At 38.4% G+C, this 20,511-nt stretch overlaps 1 protein-coding gene across 1 annotated transcript in view; it reads left to right on the forward strand.

Moving 5' to 3' along the window:
• The window catches only part of LOC121923479 (gastrula zinc finger protein XlCGF8.2DB-like), a 22,570-nt gene extending 2,651 nt beyond the window's left edge, over positions 1–19,919 (forward strand). Inside the window, exons 2-3 of the mRNA XM_042453940.1 lie at positions 4,368–5,265; positions 19,823–19,919. Of these exons, the coding sequence (XP_042309874.1) occupies positions 4,368–5,265; positions 19,823–19,919 (995 nt within the window). The remainder of the gene's footprint in view (positions 1–4,367; positions 5,266–19,822) is intronic.
• Positions 19,920–20,511: the final 592 nt, after the last annotated feature.

Here is a 20,511-nt window from a genome sequence, read left to right on the forward strand (position 1 = left end):
ATTATTATTATTATTATTATTATTATTATTATTATTATTATTATTATTATTGAATAACACGGCTTAGTTCTCTGAAATCAGTCAGGATTTCATTTGATATACTGTAAGTATTGTTAAATGTATATATTAGCTTTACAGAATGTGTTTCAAACCAAAGAGGGAGTGTATTCCACTGGCAAACAGCTCTGTCAGGAAATTCCCACTGATGTTGAGGTGGAATCTGTTTTCCTATAGCTTCCAACTTATGTTCCATGTTCTAGTCTCTAGGGTAGCAGAAAAAAGTTAGCTCCATCCTCAATGTGACACCCCTTCAAATACTTAAACAGGGCTATCATATCACCTCTTGTTTCTTTTCCAGGCTAATAATAATAATAATAATAATAATAATAATAATTTTATTTCTATCCCGCTTTTTGCCAGGCAATCAAAGCGGTATACAACAAGTTAAAATACATCCATATATACATAGTGCCCCCCTTAAAACAAGATATAAGAAGGGCTGACTGTATATCCCATTATATTCTGTAAGCAGCTTAGAAAGCAACTTAATCTGCTAAAAGAAATTCCTTTCTAATTTTTAACTTAAACTATTTTTCCAGTTCATGCCTTTATTGTTGATTGCAACAAATGGAAAATAGGAATCTAATACTGATTTCATCACTGCACCTGATCACTTATTTTAAAAATGCCTCTCCGTGTATTTGTCTATAAGCATGAAAGACCATCTTACTAAACATTCCCAGCTCCCTAAGTCTTTCCTCATAAGGCATGGTGTCTAGGCCCTTCACCATTTTGGTTGCCCTCCTCTGGACACGCTCAAGCATGTCAACATCATTTTTGAATTGTGGTGCCCAGAACTGAACATAGTATTCCAGGTGAGGCCTGACCAAGGCAGAATAGAGTGGCACTATGGATTTAGACACTATATTTCTGTTGATTCAGCCTAGAATCATTTTGGCCTTTTTAGCTGCCACATTACACTTGATTCATGTTCAACTTGTGATCTACTTGGACTCCTAGATCCCTTTCACATGTAGTCTCCTTAAGCCAGGTGTCCCGCATCCTATATCTACAGTATGCATTTCATTTTCCCACCTTAAGTGTAGTACCTTACATTTCTCCATGTTGAAATTCATTTTGTTAGCTCTGGCCCAGCTTTCTAGTCTATTCAGGTCATTTTGAATTTTGATCCTGCCTCTAATTTGGTGTCATCTGCAACTTGATAAGTATGCCCTCTATTCTTTCATCCAAGTCATTGATAAAGATGTTGAATATCACTGGGCCTAGGACAGAAACCTGTTCATCCCACTGGTCACTTCTCTCCAGGATGAAGAGGAGCCATTGTTGAACACCTTTTCGGTTAGACTAGTCAACCAATTACAAATCCACTTAACAGTTGTATTGTGTAGCCAACATTTTACTATCTTGATGCAAGAATATCAGGGGAGACCTTTTCAAAGCCCTTACTGAAATCAGGATGTGCTATATCTACAACATTCCCTTTATCTACCAAGGTAGTAATTTTTATCAAAAAGGGAGATGAGATTAGTCTGGCATGACTTGTTTTTGAGAAACCCATGTTGACTTTTTGGGATTATGGCATTGCTTTCTGAATATTCAAAGACTCTGTTTAATGATTTTCTCTAGAATCTTTCCTGGTATTGATGTCAGACTAACTGGATGGTAATTGTTGGGATCCTCTCTTTTTCCCTTTTTGAAGATGGGGACAACGTTTGCCCTCCTCCAGTCAGCTGGGACTTCTCTTGTTCTCCAGGACTTCTCAAAGATTACTGCCAGTGCCTCCGATATTACATTTGCCAGTTCTTTTAATACCCTTGGGTGTAGTTCATCTGGTCCTGGAGACTTAAATTAATTTAGATTAACAAGGTATTCCTGTACTATCTCATTACTTATTCTGTGCTACATTTCCCCAATTGTGTCCTCTGCTCCATTATCCTCAGGTTGAGCACTCTTCCTTTTCTGAGAAGACTGAAGCAGAGAAGGCGTTGAGTAATTCTGCCTTTTCTCTGTCTCCTATTATAATTTTGCTATCTACTGGCCCCACCACTTCCTTCTTCTTCCTTTTGCTATGGACATACCCCAAAAAGCCCTTTTTATTGTTCTTAACCTCTCTAGCAAGCCTGAGCCCATTCTGTCCTTTTGCTTTTCTGACTTTACCCCTACATGTCTCTCTCTCTGGCTTTGCTTCGCGAACGAAGGTTCAGGAAGGACTCATCCCGCGCTTTGTACAAGCGCGTTGGTGACTAAAAAGGCCAATCCAGGACAAACAGGGCCGGTTGCAGAAAGCACAGCGGAAAGTCTCCTTGGGTGATGTTTCCGAATTGCGGTTCTTTCTGCGTTGTCGTTTTTCTTCGAGACTCGTTTGGCAGGAGCTTTCAAAAAAAGCTGCAGCATCATGGATAGTGCGTCTCCATGCCTCCCAATGCGAGGCCAGGGCAGACCATTGTTGGTGATCAATTTGGCCAAGCCTGATATGTTGTTTCAGGGAGTCCTTGTAGATTTTCTTTGGGGCGCCCCTCTTACGCTGACCCGTGGCGAGTTCACCATAAAATACTATTTTTGGGAGGCGATGGTCCTTCATCCTAGAAACGTGTCCTGCCCAGCGCAGCTGCGTCCTCAATAGCATGGCCTCAATGCTGGTGATCCCTGCTTGCTCAAGGACAGCAACATTCGTCACATAGTCAGTCCAGTGTATATTTAGAATTGTGTGTAAACAGCACTGATGAAAGCGTTCAAGGAGTCGTAGGTGTTGGCGATAGGTGACCCATGTTTCAGACCCATAGAGGAGAATAGACAGTACAATGGCTCTATACACACTGATTTTTGTGCTTCGTCTCAAGCGTTTGTTACTCCAGACTCTTTTGTGAAGCCTTCCGAATGCACTATATGCCTTTGCTAATCTGTGATCAATCTCTTTATCAATCTTGGCGTCTGAGGAGATGATGCTTCCCAGGTAGGTGAACTGCTGGATGGACTTAAGCACAGATGTGCCTACAGTGATGTGGGGATGTGCTAGCTATTTGATTGAATTCCTTTTTGGTGACTTCCCCATTTTTCCATTGCTTATACATGCCCCGTTTAAAACTTAGCTCAGTTGAAAGTTCTTTAGTCATCCATCCTGGTTTCTTGAGACACCTCCCATTTTTCTTTCTCATTGGAACTGTTTGAAATTGTTCCTTCAGTATCTATCTTTTGAGAAACTCCCATTCATCCTGAACTCCTTTTTACTGTTCCTGGGCACGGGATTACCCCAGTATTTCCCTGAGTTTATTGAAAGTCTAAAATGTGTGTCCGCTATGCCTGGCTTCTCCTTTCCACTGTATAACAAATTCCAGAAGAACATGGTCACTCCCACCTAATGATCCCACCACTTGGCAACCCATTAACCAGGTCATCCCTATTGGTTAGGATCAGATCTAAAATGACTGATTCCCATGTTGCCTCTTCCACTTTTTGGTGCAGTGGTTGAATGCGTGTACTGCAGCCAATCACTCAAAACCACAAGGTTGCAAGTTCAAGACCAGCAAAAGGGCTCAAGCTTGATTCAGGCTTCCATCCTTCCGAGGTCGCTAAAATGAGTACCCAGATTGTTGGGGGCAAATTAGCTGACAGTTGTAAACTACTTAGACACTGCTTAGGTGGTATGAAGTGGTATATAAGCCTGGAAGAAGACACTCCTCCTTCCATAACTGTCATCTTCTGGCCTGCAAGGGAGTTGACCAGGCAGGCCCAGCTCCACCAGGGCTAGCCTGGAAGAAGAGACTCCTCCCTCCATAACTGTCATCTTCCGGCCTATGAGGGAGTTGACCAGGCAGGCCCAGCTCCATCAGGGCTAGCCTGGAAGAAGAGACTCTTCCCTCCACAACTGTCATCTTCCGGCCTATGAGGGAGTTGACCAGGCAGGCCCAACTCCATCAGGGCTAGCCTGGAAGAAGCCCTCCCTCCAGTCCATCTGCCTTGGTCCAGGCCTCAGAGGGAGAGAAGAATGCTGGACCTGATCTCCCCCACCATTCCCTTCTCCTTTTGTGTCGTGTCTTTTTAGATTGTAAGCCTGAGGGCAGGGAACTGTCTATTATCCCCTCTGTTGTAAACCACCCGGATTCCCAGTGATTGGGTGGCATATAAATAAATCCTATTATTATTATATAAATGAAGCTTGTTTGATTGTCTTCCAGGCAATTGAAGAATTCGCTAGACTTTAATGTTTTGGCTGAGTTACATTTCCAACAAATATCAGGATAGTTGAAATCTCCCATTACTACTATTTGAGAGAATGGTCATCTATTCATTGAGTCCAGGTCCATTTATCTCTTCGCCTTAGCTTAATTATTTTGTCTCTTTGCCAGGTGGTGATAGACAAGAGAGACAGCAAGTAAGAATACCAAGGATGTCTTTGCTGCAAAGAGTCCAACATCAACAGAAGAATGGGAAGGGAAGCAAAATTTCTATCCAAGAAATAAAAAAGAAAGAAGAGGAAGAGAGTAAATGTATTTCTCTTGAAAGTGAGGGGAACCCCAGTTGTAAAGAAAACCTTGGTCTTCACAGGGGAATTGATGTAGAAATAATTCACACACAAAAAAGAAAATGCAGAAAGAATTTGAAGGGAAAGACAAATCTGACTCGTCATCAAAGAATTCATGTGGGAGAGAAGCCATTTAAATGCTTAGAATGTGGAAAGAAATTCAATCACAAGAAACATCTCTCTTGTCATCAAAGAATTCATACAGGAGAGAAGGCATTTGAATGTTTAGAATGTGGAAAGAAATTCAGTCAGAAGGGAAATCTCCTTTGTCATCAAATAATGCACACAGGAGAGAAGCCATTTAAATGCATAGATTGTGAAAAGCAATTCAAGTACAAGACAAATCTGACTCGTCATCAAAGAATTCATGTGGGAGAGAAGCCATTTAAATGTTTAGAATGTGGAAAGAAATTCCACCAGAAGGTAGAGCTTATTGGACATCAAAGAATTCATACAGGAGAGAAGCCATTTAAATGCCTGGAATGTGGAAAGTGTTTTAGTCAGAAGACAAATCTCACTCGTCATCAGCGAATTCATATGGGAGAGAAGCCATTTAAATGCTTGGAATGTGGAAAGAAATTCAGTCACAAGTCAAATCTCACTTATCATCAAATAGTTCATACAGGAGAGAAGCCGTTTAAATGCCTGGAATGTGGAAAGTGTTTCATTCAGAAGACAGATCTCACTCGTCATCAAAGAATTCATACAGGAGGGGCTTCCGGGTTGGAGCGGTGGCAATGGCGGATCGCCTTTAGGAGACTCCCAAAGGCGAGATCTCCGCGCGGGGCTTCCCCCCTGAATCTGACGTTTTAAAAAGCTCAAAAAGCTTCGAAAATAAAGGGGGATTCCCCAACCTTTGAAAAGGAGGGGTTACCTGGCCCACGGAGAGCTCCTGAAACCCCCCAAACCGGCGGCTCAGTGACAGAGACGGAGGTAGCCGTCGCGCCGCGGTGAAGGCAGGGAGAAGGAGACGGAGCCAAAAGGAACCGCGCGGATGGAAGCCGTGTAAAGCGACCGGCGAAAAACCACCACCAACCTTAAAATAGGCTGAGTAAGCTAACTAATAATAAAAAAATCCTTGCATTTTGGGGGAAATAAAGGAAAATCCAACAGAATAAGCTACTAAAACAAATTACATTGTATCTCAGAAACTAAGTACAGTACTCTGAGAAAAGAGAGCGGTGGAGAGTGGAGAAGGAAAAGAAGTTGCAACAACAATAACTAAATGAAACTTAATAACAAAAATTCTTTCCTATACCTTGTATAAACAGTTGAAGCGAAGAGAGGAGAGTTAATATAGACTGTAGAAAGAGAAGAAACTATAATAATTGATCTCCCCCCTTTAAAAAAAAACATATACATATATATAACAATAATAACAAAGTTCATTACTATCTACTTCAAAAGAAAGATATTGAGAAGAAGAAGAAAAAGGGGGAGAAGAGAAACTCAACCCTGTTTAAATATTGTTAATAGGAAACAAGGAAACAAGGAAAAGGAAATAAAGAAATTCTTGCTGCTGTGTTTTATAATTTAAGTGGGAAAAATTAACATTTACTGATAATCATATTTCAACTGCAACAATATTTAAGCCTGATATTTAAAAATTGGCCAAATAACCTAATACAAAGTAATAATAAAACCAGCAAGTTGGACTACTATTGTTGACATTTTAGCTATAAAGATAAGTAAGAACAACTAGCCAAAACAATACTGAATCCAAGGACACTCAAAATAAATAAAGGATTTGGCTTAGAAACTGGGATTACAACGACACCTAGTGGGAAAGAAGAATATTTTAGAGTATAATTTGTGAATTGAACAAACTAGGACACCTGGTGGCAAGAAGGTGCTAATTCAATAAAAGAAAAAATAGTATAAAAATAACATTAGAAAGATAAGAAAGAATTAGAAGCGAATGGCAACATCCTAAAGTGACAATATAGAAACAAAATAGTGATCGTGTTAAAACAAACAATACCAACATAATAAAACAAAATAAAATATAAGGTAGAGAAGATGGCAATGTCACTTAGAAAATTTACTACTTCACAGACCAGCATTCAAAATAGAAGACCTTCATTGGAACTTAATACTAAACAAACTGAACAATCGACAATTTTGGAGGAAATTAAAAAACTGGGCCTAGAAATGCAAAATATGAGACAGGAAATGAGGGACATGAAGACAGATCTGAAACGAGAATTCAAGACTGAGATTAAGGGCCTTAAACAATCTATTGAAAAAGTAACAAAAGACTTAAAGGCTACAGATACCAAGGTGGAGATATTAGAAGTGAAAACAAAGGAATTGGAAGACAAAACACTGCAACTCTCATTGGAACAAGAAAAAGAAAAAGATTTAAAAGCCATTGCTGATCTGAAAACTAGAGAACGTTGCCTTAAGATTAGAGGTCTAAGAGAACTACAAAACGAAAATCTTTACGAATATATAATTCCAATTCTGGCTGATTTTGTGGGAATGCCAAGTTCGGATTTAATGAAAGACGTGGATAAGACATTTAGGATTAACTCAAGGACCGCGAGAGAGAGAAACCTACCCAGGGACATTTCGATTTATTTTATAAGGACTAGGACTAAAGAACTGATCTTAGAAAAAAGCTATGAAAAAAGACTTGTAGTAGATAAGGAGGAACTGATGATTTTGAAAGATATCCCTGCGAGAATTTTGAGAAGGAGAGCGGACTACAAATTACTGACATCATCTCTAAAACGGCACAATATCCCCTATAGGTGGGAAGTACCTGAAGGAGTATCATTCACTTATAAGAAAAAAAGACTGAGAATCAATACATTGAGCAAGGCCAGAGAATTTTTAAGAGTCTTGAAGAAGAACCAAACATCAGAAGAAACAGACATCTTGAGTCAACAGTCAGAAGAAGAAGAAGAAAACAATAATTTAAAAGATCAGAAGGACAATTTAGGAACACCTGAAGAGAGTGAAGAAGAAGGAGAAGTACTGAACGAGACTTAAGATAAGTATTATAGACAATTGGATTTCTGGAGGGATAAAATGAAATTCAAAATACTATCTTGGAACATTAAGGGACTTAACCTTTCTAAAAAACGCAAAAAAACTTTTCAATTTTTAAAAAAGAAAAATTGGGATATAATATGCCTCCAGGAATCCCATATTAGAAAATCTGAAATACATTTGCTGAAAAATAGGTATTTGGGAAAAGAATACGTTTCTGCCAATGAATTAAGGAAAAAGGGGGTAGTAGTGTATGTTAAATCAAATATACCATCTGCAGAAATTATAAATGACAATGAAGGTAACTATGTTGGAATAGAAGTGAAATTAGACAGCCAAAAAATATTGATAATTGGGGTTTATGGCCCATTAAACAAAAAAAATGAATTTTATCAAAAACTTATGAATGAGATATTAGATCTAAATTATGATGACATTATTATGATGGGAGATTGGAATGGGGTTATGAACCCAGTTTTAGATAGAAAATCAAAAAAAATAATTAAAAATGTCCAAGGTAAACTCCCGAGCAAATTTAATAAAATGATCGAGAATTTAGGCCTAATCGAGGCTTGGAGATACAAATATGGGGATAAAAAAGAATTCACATTTTACTCACATAGACATAATTCTTTCTCCAGGCTGGACATGTTTTTTATAACTAAAAAGTGGGCGAAAAATATTGAGAGTATTGAGACTTTGGCGAGAATCATGTCTGACCACAATCCAATAGCGATGGAAATCAAAACCGGAGGGAAAACCTTTTCATGGAGATTAGATGATAATTTACTAAAAAAACCCGATACGTTAAAATTAGCTAAAAAAACTTTAGAAAATTATTTCAAGGACAACTCTGGAAAAGGAACGGAGGAGGACATTGTTTGGGAAGCAGGAAAGTCTGTCATGAGAGGATTTTTTATACAGGAACATATATGGAAAAGAAAGAAAAGAAACCAAAAAATTAATAAAATCAGTGCAGAAATTAAAAAGAAAGAAGACGATCTTAAAGATAACCCAGAGGATAGAGAAATAGGGAATGAAATTAAAATCCTCCAGAACCAAATATCAATGTGCTTAACAGAGGAAGTGGAAAAAAGAATGAAACTTTCAAAACAATACTATTTTGAAAACGCAAACAAATCAGGTAGATGGCTATCGTATAGATTAAAAAAAGAAAAGGAAAAAAATTATATAACAAAAATTAAATTAGGAGAAGAAGAAGTGACGGACCAAGGAAAAATCATGGATGCCTTCTATAATTATTATAAAAATCTATATGATGAACAGATGATAGATACACAACAAATTAGAGCATATTTAGATAATATAACCTTACCACTAATAACAGAACAACAAATTGATAATTTGGAAAAGCCTATAACTAAAGAAGAAATCCATCAGGTGATAAAAGATTTAAAAATAGGAAAAGCCCCAGGCCCTGATGGCTTTACTACATTATACTATAAAAAGTTAGCAGACCAATTAATTATTCCCCTGCAAAAAATGTTAAACAATATTACAGTCAATAAATTCCCAAAGACTTGGAAAGAAGCTAACATTACTTTAATTTTGAAACCTGGAAAAGACCCACTAGAAATTAAAAATTATAGACCAATCTCTTTACTAAACATGGACTACAAAATTTTCACGGCTATATTAGCAAACAGATTAAAGCAAGTTATTAAAGAATGGATTGGCGAGGAGCAAAATGGATTTTTACCCCAAAGATACTTGAAAAAAAATATAAGAACGATGATAAATATTATTGAACTATTCAAAGATAAAAGAGATAGGGAATTAGCTATAATATTAATTGATATGGAAAAAGCATTTGACAAAGTTAATTGGAATATGATTTTTGAAATTCTTAAAAAAATAGGAATTAAAAGCAAATTTATGAATTGGATAAAGGCCATTTATAATGAACAAGAAGCATGCTTGATTATAAATAGAGAAAAAACTAAAGTTGTAAAAATTAAACAAGGTACAAGACAGGGATGTCCCTTATCTCCTTTATTATTCATTATGGTTATGGAAATATTAATTAGAAAATTGGGACAGAACAAGGAAATTAAAGGGGTTAATAATAAAGGGATTGAATTCAAATCATCGGCCTTTGCAGATGATTTAGCTATCTACCTAGAAAATCCTATAATAAGTATCAAACCTTTATTAAATGAATTAAAAGAATTTGAAATGATATCTGGACTTAAAATAAACAAAAATAAAACTAATATATTGACGAAGAATTTGAACAAAACTGTAGAAAAAGAGATGATGGAGATTTCTGGTTACAATATAACAAAAAAAGCTAGATATTTAGGAATAGAAATCACTACAAACAATATAGATTTATTTAAAAATAATTATACTAAACTCTGGAAGCAAATTAAAAAAGACATTGATAATTGGAAATCTTTAAAACTTTCTTTACTAGGAAGAATAGCATGTATAAAGATGAATATTCTACCAAAAATACTATTTTTATTCCAAACAATACCGATCATATTAAAAGAAAAATCAATTCAGAATTGGCAAAGAGATTTGACAAAATTTATTTGGTTAGGGAAAAGACCCAGAGTTAGAATGAAAACCCTCCAAGACGTCAAGGAAAGAGGAGGTTTGGCGGTTCCAGACCTAAAAGTTTATTACCAAGCTACATGTTTAACGTGGGTGAAAGATTGGCTAGAATTGAAAGAACAAAAACTGTTAAAATTGGAAGGAGATAATTTAAGTTTTGGATGGCATGCTTATTTATACTATAACAAAGCAGAAATTGACAGGGAATTTAATAACCATTGCATTAGGAAACCACTGCTATGGGTTTGGAAAAAAGTTAGAAAGAAATTCGGAGAGAAAATTACGATGGATACTTCACCACAAGAAGCTTTTTTCTGGAGGGAAAGAGGGGTAGTAGAAAAGTGGTTAAGATATAAAGATCTACTAATAAAAGAATCAAACAATTATAGATTTAAAACAGACGACGAATTAGATAATCAAACTTACAAAATACATTGGTACCTAAAATTACAATTAAAGGATAAATTCAAAACAGATATAAAAAACAATTCAACAATCATAGAAGACTCAGAACTGGAGAACATTTTAAAATCCAAAAATAAGGGACTGTTATCAAGGATATACAAATTTTTATTGAAGATTGAATTAGAAAATGAAACAATTAAAAGTAATATGATAATATGGGCACAAAATATTGGTCACAATATTGATCTGGAACAATGGGAGTTTACCTGGAACAGAAGATTAAAATACACAAGAAGTCAAAATTTAAAAGAAAATTATTATAAGATGTTTTACAGATGGTATATAACACCGGAAAAATTGGCTAAAATATATGGATCAGACAATAGTTGTTGGAAATGTCAAAAAGATAAAGGCACCTTTTTTCATAGTTGGTGGACCTGTCCCAAAATTAGAAAGTATTGGCAGTTAATTCATAAATCAATCTGTAACATATTGAAAATAAATATTAAATTTGTACCTGAACTATACCTGTTGAATATATTGGAAAAAACAGTAGAAAAAAAACATGGTAAAATAATTTTTTATTTGATTACTGCAGCAAGAATCATATTGGCACGTAATTGGAAAGACCAAAACATACCAACTTTAGAAGAATGGATTGTTAAAATCTTTGAATTAGCGGAGATGGACAAACTAACAAGACTACTCAATAATGAAGATATGGACGAATTCTATGAAGACTGGAAAGAAGTGATGTTTTTTTTACAACAAGGAAGAAAAGAATTATTCATTGAAGGATTTAAAGAATGATTTGAAAACTGATATAGATTAAGATACTATAATAATGGTTTAACTATATAGAATTTAGACATATACATATTATTATTAGACAAAATAGCTAAGAAAATAAATACAGATCTTAGAGTATATTAGAAATAGAATTTATAGATAAAGTAGCATTTACGATGTAATAAAACTATGATGAATTAGGATCACAAAAGAAATTATTAACTATGACACTTAAATGCAGGGATAGGAAGTATTGTTTTAGTCATGTGTAGTCTAGTCATATGATGTTGTTGATGTTAATGAACGAATGAATGAGATGTGATAGGGAGTTTTTTACCCTTTTTTTTTCCCCTCTCTTTTTTTTTTCTTTTTTTTTCTTTTTTCTTTCCCTTCTTTCTTGTTCTTTTTTTTTCTTTTTTTTCCTGTTATTTTAGGCTAAATGAGTATTTTGTATTATGTGTTTTATTTTATGAGTGTTAAATGTATTGTTAAATGTATTGTTAAATATAGTGTTAAATGTATTGTAAAATGTATTGTCGATGTATGTGACCTTCAATAAAACTTCTTTAAAAAAAAAAAAGAATTCATACAGGAGAAAAGCCATTTAAATGCTTGGAATGTGGAAAGAAATTCAGTGAGAAGAAAAGTCTCACTCTTCATCAAAGAATTTATACAGGAGAAAAGCCATTTAAATGTCTGTAATTCGGCAAGGGTTTCAGTGAGAAGGCAAATCTCATTCATCATCAAAAAATTCATGCAGGGGAAATACCATTTAAATACTTGAAATGTGGAAAGAATTTCAGTCGAAAGACTGGTCTCTCCATCAAGTAACCCAGACAGGAAGAAAGTATGGCCACATCTACGCTGCAGTATTAATGCAGGTTGATACTGCTTTAACTGCTATATGGAATTCTGGAAATTGTAGTTTATTGTGCTCCCAGAACTCTCTGACAGAGAATGCTAATTATCCCACCAAATTACAGTTCCCAGAATTCGATAGCATTGAGCTATGGCAGTTAAAATGGTGTCATACTGGCTTATTTCTACAGTGCAGATGCATCTGATGTAATTGTTTAGAATGTGGAAAGGATTTCAGTCAGAAGAAAGGTCTTAATTCTCATCAAGAAACCCACTCATTGGAGAAACCATTTAAATGTTTGTTGTACTGGAGAATCCATGTGCCCAATGAGCAAGCCAGAGGACCTCATTGTTGAAAATTTAAACAAATTCTGAATGGGGTTTTGAAGTCATACATTTTTATGGAATGATAAAAAAGTAAGTTTTACCCAATTTCTACATGCTGCTAACTGCTTTCACTTGGTTTAAATTTTTGTTTCCACACTGTAAATTTCCTCATTGTTTTTAAAATATTATTTTTCAAAATAAAAAAATAGTTTAAACTGATTTTCTTGTAAACTGTCTTGAGATCTTGGCTATAGTTCTGTTTTTAAAACAGCATCATCATTATCATTATCACCATCATCTAAAATCCATGCTACATGGATAGCTCACTGATTCCCAGAGTCTTGAAAAGAATCTGAACTAATGGTTCCAAACCCCGATCACTTGGTATGCTGTGAAACCAGTCCATCTTATCACATCCTTTCCTGTCTTTGCCTTCTGCGAATGGTCTGCAGAAATAAATGGGGGAGAGAGCCTTGCACAGCAACAGGGACACATGGCTGTATTATACACATACAGAGTATAATAGTATAGTATCATTCTGTATATCTTATCACCCTACCTGTTCCGCTTATATGCAGAAGATATTGTAAGAGAAGCAGGCTTGGCCACAGAAGAAGAGGCCAAAACACACTACAGAAATCATCCAACTTGAGACCACTTTAACTGCCCAGGCTCAATGCTAGGGAATTCTGGGAACTGTAGTTTTGTGAGATATTTAGCCTTCTCTATCAGAGAGCTCTAGTGCCACAATAAACTACAATTCACAGGAATCCCTAGCACTGAGCCAGGGCAGTAGAAGCAGTCTCAAACTGCATCATTTCTACAGTGTGTTTTAAACCAAGGAGGAGTGAAAATAGGAGGATGAAAATAAGAGAAAGGAATGCCTATAATCTAAGACATGCAGATGCCATAGCAGTAGCAGAAAATCTGACAGACCTTGAACAACTACTAAGGAAGATCAAAGAAGAAAGTACAAAGGCTTTCTTTACTGTTAAATATAAAGAAAACAAAAATATTGACCCTGGAGAATCCACATATATTCAAACTAGACAATGAGAAAATGGAAATAGTAAAAAAAATCTCATTCCTGGGGATCAAACATCGATAGGAATGGGTCAGGAAGCCAGAAGAAGATTAAGAATGGGGAGTGCGGCTATGAAAGAACTAGGAAAGATCCTAAAGTGCAAAGATATACAGCTGAGCACAAGTTAGAATCATACAAGCCATTATATTCCCTATTACCACATATGGATGTGAGAGTTAGACAGTTAAGAAAGAAGATAGGAAGAAAATCAATTCATTTGAGATGCAGTGCTGGAGAAGAGTGCTGTGGATCCCAGGGATGTCCAAAAGAAAAACAAATGGGTTGTAGAGGAATTCAAGCCAGAAATCTCCTTGGAAGCCAAGATGACAAAATGTAGGCTGCCCTACTTTGGACACATCATGAGAAAGCATGAATCACACGGGAAAAATAATACTTGGGAAGATGGCAAGAAATAGAAAGCAAGGAAGGCCACATGCTAGATGGATGGACTCTATTAAGGAGGCCACGGGTATGACTTTGGAGGAAGCAAGCAGAGCAGTGGAGGACAGAGGGTCTTGGAAATGTCTCATCCACAGGGTCACCTTGGGTTGAGATCGAGTTGAGGGTGGTTGACAACAACAGTAACAAAAGAAGTTTGAAAGCTTTCACGGCCGCATCTATTGGTCTTTGTGGGTGTTTCAGGCTCTGAGGCCGTGTTCTAGAAGAGTTTATTCCTGGTGTTTCACCAGCAGCTGTGGCTGGCATCTTCAGAGAATGCTGTCAAGGAAGAGAGTGGGGTTTATATACTGTTGGTTGAGAGGAGGTAATTTCTTTCTTTTTTTTAATAAAGAAATTTTATTGAAGCATTTAAAAACCGTATCAGGACTAACATATCCATATTTCTGTCCCGTTCCCACCCCCACCCATTCCCCTATATACATATTTATTATCCAGAATTGATCAAAATATCTATACAGTTACTATTCTGCATTCCTCATCCCTTTCCTATCAAAGCTTCTCCATCTCACATTTTCTTCTGACACTTATTTCTTCCATCAGGCAATTCATAATCTAACAGCATCAACCTTTAGTCGGCATTCAGCTTTTAACTATATTTAATAATCGTTACATTTTAACTGTTACCTATACCACCTTCTGATATAACAAATTACTATACCATGTAGTAAGGAAGATTTGAACCCAGTGAAGAGGGATTGGTTTCATATACATATTATTTCCACCTCTCAGCACAGTAGTTCACAAACGGATCCCATCTCTTTCCCTCAGTTCTATTATCTTCTCTTAAATATAACGTCAGTTTGCCCATTTCTATAACATCCAGGGCTTTAATTAGCCAATTATCGATTTCTGGTGCTCTTTCTCCTTTCCAGTATTTAGCAATGGTTATACTTTCAGTCATTACCAAGTATAAAATTTGATTTCAGAGTTTTTTATCCATTGCTGCATCTATCATGTTTAACAGACATGTCTCAGGTTCAAGTTTTATTTTAATTTTATATATATCTTGAATTATTTTATGTACTTATTTCCAGAAATCTTTTATTAACAGGCATGTCCACCACATGTGGGAATATGTTCCAATTTGCTTTTTACATCTCCAACAGATTCCCTCTTTATTTTTATACATTTTTGCTAGTCTAGAAGGAGAGAGGTGCCATCCATATAACATCTTGATGAAGTTCTCCTTCATATTAATGAAAACTTAAAGTCTTTACCCCACACTCTCTCCCATTTTTCTAAAGGAATGGAATGGCCCCCATTTTTTGCCCATTCTACCATGCTTGTTTTGATTGTCTCAGATTCCAGTTGTATTTTTAAACAACATCCATACAGTTTGGAGATTATTCTCTTCTTATCACTTAGCATTATGTCATCTAACTCATTTTTATCCTCTGATATTTCCTCTTCTCTAACATCACATGCATACCGTTCCTTTAGCTGATAATATGTAAACCAATTAAGTTTAAACCCTTCTTTACATAATTCTTCTTGGCTTTTCAGTACCCGCCTCCCCTTCTCCAGGATATCCCTGTTAATCATCCCTTTGCTTCAATTTTATCTCTTTTACAGAAAGTCTCATGAGGTGACACCTAATCTGGTAATTTTGTGTACAATTTCCCTTTATATCTTTCCCAAACCTTTAACAGCGCTTGCCTTATGATATGGTCTTTAAATTGTTTGTTTTGATCCACCTTCCCATACCATAGGTATGCATACCAGTCGAATATTACATTGAAACCTAGATTAAGTAAATGCTCATCTTTTAACTGAATCCAAGCTCTAAACCAATCCAAACAAGCATGGTAATATAACTGAAAGTCAGGCAGTGCAAGGCCATGTCTCTCCCTTGTGTCAATTAACAAATTCCATTTTATTCTACCTTTCCTTCCTGCCCATATAAAATTAGTATGGTCCTGTTTCCATATCTTAAACACCGTCTCATTTAGGATAATAGGTAAATTTTGGAATAAGAACATTATTTTTAGTAGTATACTCATCTTAATAAGCGCGATTTTGCCCATCAAAGAAATTTGCAATTTTCCCCATCTCCTTAGCTTTTCCTTTATATCCTTCCACATATTCTAATAATTATTATCAAATAATTCTATATTTTTATTTGTGATATTAATTCCTAGAAACTTGGCTTTCTTTTGGAACTGTATTCCTGTTAGTTCATACAATGCATCTTGTTTCTTCTTACTCATGTTAAATGCTAAAAAGGCTGATTTGGTCTTATTTATTTTAAATTCCACACGTGATCCAAATTGGTAGATGGTTTCATGTAGTTTTAGGACCGCCTCATTTGGTTCTTCTATAATCAAAACTATATCATCTGCATATGCCTGTAACTTTATATTTTTTCCTTTTATTCTTGTCTCTTTAATTTCTTTATCCTCTCTGATTTTATTACAAAGAATTTCCAAACACGTGACGAAAATAAGGGGTGACAGTGGGCAGCCTTCCCTTGTTCCTTTTGTTATCTTGCACCCTCCAGACTTATATCCATTTACTATCACTTTTGCCTCTTTTTCTTTATATATTTTGGATATCCATTTTAATATTTTTTCTCCTAAATTTAATTCCCCCAATAAATTTTCCATAAATAGCCAATTCAGGTTATTGAAAGCTTTCTCCGCATCCAAAAATAGCATTGCAACTTCTTTTCCTGGGTTCTTGTCATACAGTTCAGTCAAGTCTATAACCGTTCTGATATTCTGTTTTGTATGTCTATGGGGCAAAAATCCGCATTTTTCTTGTTTTATCCAATTTTGGAGTATCTTTTTAAGTCTGTTTGCTAAGATACTCGTGAAGATTTTGTAATTTGAATTTAGGAGAGATATGGGTCTGTAATTCTGTGGGAGTGTCCAATCTTTCTTTTCTTTTGGTATCAATACTATGTGGGCTTCCTTCCATGTATCAGGTATTCCGTCCTGGATTATTCTATTGAAAGTGAACACATAAAACCAACCTATATGAACATATTAACACCTAATGAATAATGACTTGGATGACAGAACTGAGGGCATACTTATAAAATTTGCAGGTGACACAAAATTAGGAGGAATAGCTAATACTCCAGAGGACAGGATCAAAATTCAAAATGACCTAATAGACTAGAAAGCTGGGCCACAGCTAACAAAATGAACTTCAACAGGGAGAAATGTAAGGTACTGCACTTAGGGCGGAAAAATAAAATGCACAGATATAGGATGGGGGACACCTGGCTGAATAAAACTTCATGTGAAAAGGATCTTGGAGTCCAAGTAGACCACAAGTTGAACATGAGTCAACAGTGTGATGCGGCAGCTAACAAGACCAATGCTATTTTAGGCTGCATCAATAAAAGTATAGTGTCTAGATCAAGGGAAGTCATAGTGCCACTTTATTCTGCTCTGGTCAGGCCCCACCTAGAATATTGTGTCCAGTTCTGGGCACCACAATTCAAGAAAGATGTTGAGAAACTGGAGCGTGTCCAAAGGAAGGAGACAAAAATGGTGAAGGGTGACGACTTAGGGAGCTGGGGCTGTTTAGCCTGGAGAAGAGAAGGTTAAGAGATGTTATGATAGCCCTGTTTAAATATTTGAAGGGATGTCATATTGAGGAGGGAGCAGTCTTGTTTTCTGCTGCTCCAGAGAACAGGACCCGGAACAATGGATGCAAGCTGCAGGAAAAGAGATTCCACCTCAACATTAGGAGGCACTTCCTGACAGTAAGGGCTGTTTGACAGTGGAACACACTCCTTCCTCAGAGTGCAGTGGAGTCTCCTTCCTTGGAGGTCTTTAAGCAGAGGCTGGATGGCCATCTGTTGGGGATACTTTGACTGAGAGTTCCTGCATGGCAGAAGGGGGTTGGACTGGATGGCCCTTTTGGGGCTATATGGCCATGTTCTAGAATAAACTCTACCAGAGCATGGCCACATAGCCCAAAAAACCCAGCAAGGTCTTATTGGTGGCATGGCTGCCACATGACTTCACAGAAGCCCACCTTTAAAAGGGAGAAGTTGATTATCTCTGTTGTTGGTTGTATTGTTGGTTTGTTGTGGTCGGAGACTGGCAAAGCTCTTTGTTTGTATATAGCTGTGAGTATCCAAGACGGCTGTCTGGAACTCTGTGCGATCTTGTAAATAGCTTGCAACAAGTGATTAAAGCCTTTGTGTTTGAGAGAGCCTTGCTGTCATCTGTGTTATTTCTTCAAGCCAGCAGCTCAAGGATAAAGCTTGCTTAGGAGGGGTTTTTCCTTTCAGTCCGAAGCCTTTGGAGACGTCTCTCCAAGGGCCTTTTCATGGCGTCCTGCCTGCATGGAGGAAATCTGCACACGACACAGGGCTTATGCCCCAACAGGGACACTCTGAGGCAGAGGTGCCAAGGCAGCCATCAGCAATGGAGAATATACTCAATATACCAAAACAATCTTCAGAAACATGTTGTGAGAGACTGAGCCTTCCCTGCCCGAGAGCTCTGGTGCCCCACCAAACTACAAATCCCAGGATTCCATAGCAAAGAGCCCTGGAAGTGAAAGGGGCGTCAAAGTGCTCAGTTTCTCAGCAGACTAATACAAGTTAAGTCTTTCCAGCCACTGGAGAGGTGTTTCCATTGGCCATGGGTGCTGCTGACAGAGAGGGACTCTAAAGCCCATCTTCCTGGTGGCAGAGGCCCAGCTGACTCCAGAGGAAGGGGACACTACTATTCAGGCAGAAAAAAGCCAACCAGAGTGAGGGGGGTGGGCCTGGCCTGGCCTGGCCTGGCTGGGGGATGTAATCCTATACTGTACTAGTAAGTTCTTCTATTGCTCAGATGGCCAAACGGACGGGAGGGACTACAATTCCCATCAGCCTCTTGGGCGGGAAGGCATTTTCGGCCATTTTGTGAGCTGCCAACTGCGGGGAGGTATGTTTGGGCGGAAGCAGCAGGCTGAACTCCCCTGAAATCTTCCAGAGACCAGAAAATAAACGTAAATTGATTCAATTCCCTGGATTCCGATTCCGGGGAATCCCCCAGAAATCGGCCACACTGAGTCTACGAGGGCCCCGCCCTCTCCTCCTCTATTCCAGGCGCTGAGGGCTGGGCCTCCGTTGTGTTTTGGACTCCAACTCCCAGAAGCCTCGCCATATCAGCCAAGGGCCGGGGATTCTGCGGAGCTGGAGTCCAAAGGCGCCGGGGGCCATACGCAGTCAGACCCGCCCTTCCGCGCTCTTGCCTCATGAAGCAGCGCTGCTTGAAAGGCAGGAAGAGCCCCAGAGTTTCCCTCCTCCATCATTATTCATCATAATCCCAGCCCCCTGGGATCTCTTCCTCAGTAGCCAGGAAGGAGAGCTGGAGGAGGGTCAGAGCAGAGAGAGGAAGGCCAGCCAGGCTCCCCTTGGGTCCCTGGAGCCTGGATCTTTCCTGGAAGGGGGGAGGAGGGGGGAGAGGTCTGTAGAGGAAGATGGGACCTCTTGGGGGAGTTGGTGTGGCAGGGAAGAGGGAGGGGAGGCTAGAGAGAGAGAAGAGAGAGGCTTCTCCTGGCTTCCTCCTGGAGGGCTCCTTGTGAGACTGAGGAGGGAAGGAGGGGAGCAGCTGCCTTGCCTTCCTTTAAGCCCTGGAGGAGAAAGAAGGCAGCAAGGGTCTTATCTGCTCTGGTTACCGTCTCTCTTTTCTAGCACAAGGGAAAAGCCAAGCTTTTCCTTCCTCCCCTGACGGCCCTGCGTCGCTTCCCTCCTTCCCTGGCTCCAGCCTTCCCCTTCCTCCTCCTCTCCTCTTTCCTCCAAAGGCTCTGCTCCTTCCCCTCCGGGCTCCTTCCAGGGAGCTGGCCTCCAGGAAAAATTCACAGGTTCTCAACCTTGGCTCTGCTAAGGATTTGGACTTCAACTCCCAGAAGCTCAGCCAGCTTTCCAAATGATCCGGGATTTGGGAACTGAAGTCCAAAGGGCCTGGAGGACCCAAAGTTGAGGAGGGGCGGGGTTCCTCCTCCTTCCCCCACTTCCTGCCTCTAGGCCTCCCTCTCTCTCCCTTCTGCTCCTTAGCTTTCCCAGGCTGCTCCTCCTCTCTCTCTCCCCTCTCCCTCCAGGGCAGGGCTGGCATCAGGCATCCGCAGGAGGGGTCTTTGTTTTTTTTCTTATGGTGGTTGTTCTTCCCTAGGAGACACTTTCAAAATCGAGAAGGAGGCCTAGGTTGCCCCAAATCAAGAAAGCTTCCCTCTTGTTCAGGTTCAGAGCAGAGGAGAGTTAAGGGAAGAGGAGCATGAAGGAAGAAAAGAGGGGAGCCATGAAGATCATGAAGAATAAGAAAAAAGAGAGGGAGCCAGACAGAAGAAAGAGCCATGAAGATTTTTAGCCAAGCCATTGTAAAAGCTACCATGACGAAAGATGCCATTGGAAATTGAAGAGAGAAATGAAGAAGGGAGGATCAGGCAGGAAGGAGGATGAAGGAAAGAGCCATCTGACCAGCCATGAGAAGACTGTTGAAGGGAAGAGAACGGAAGAACGAAGGCG

Source organism: Sceloporus undulatus, chromosome 2 (genome assembly GCF_019175285.1).
Source record: "Sceloporus undulatus isolate JIND9_A2432 ecotype Alabama chromosome 2, SceUnd_v1.1, whole genome shotgun sequence".
NCBI lineage: Eukaryota > Metazoa > Chordata > Lepidosauria > Squamata > Phrynosomatidae > Sceloporus > Sceloporus undulatus.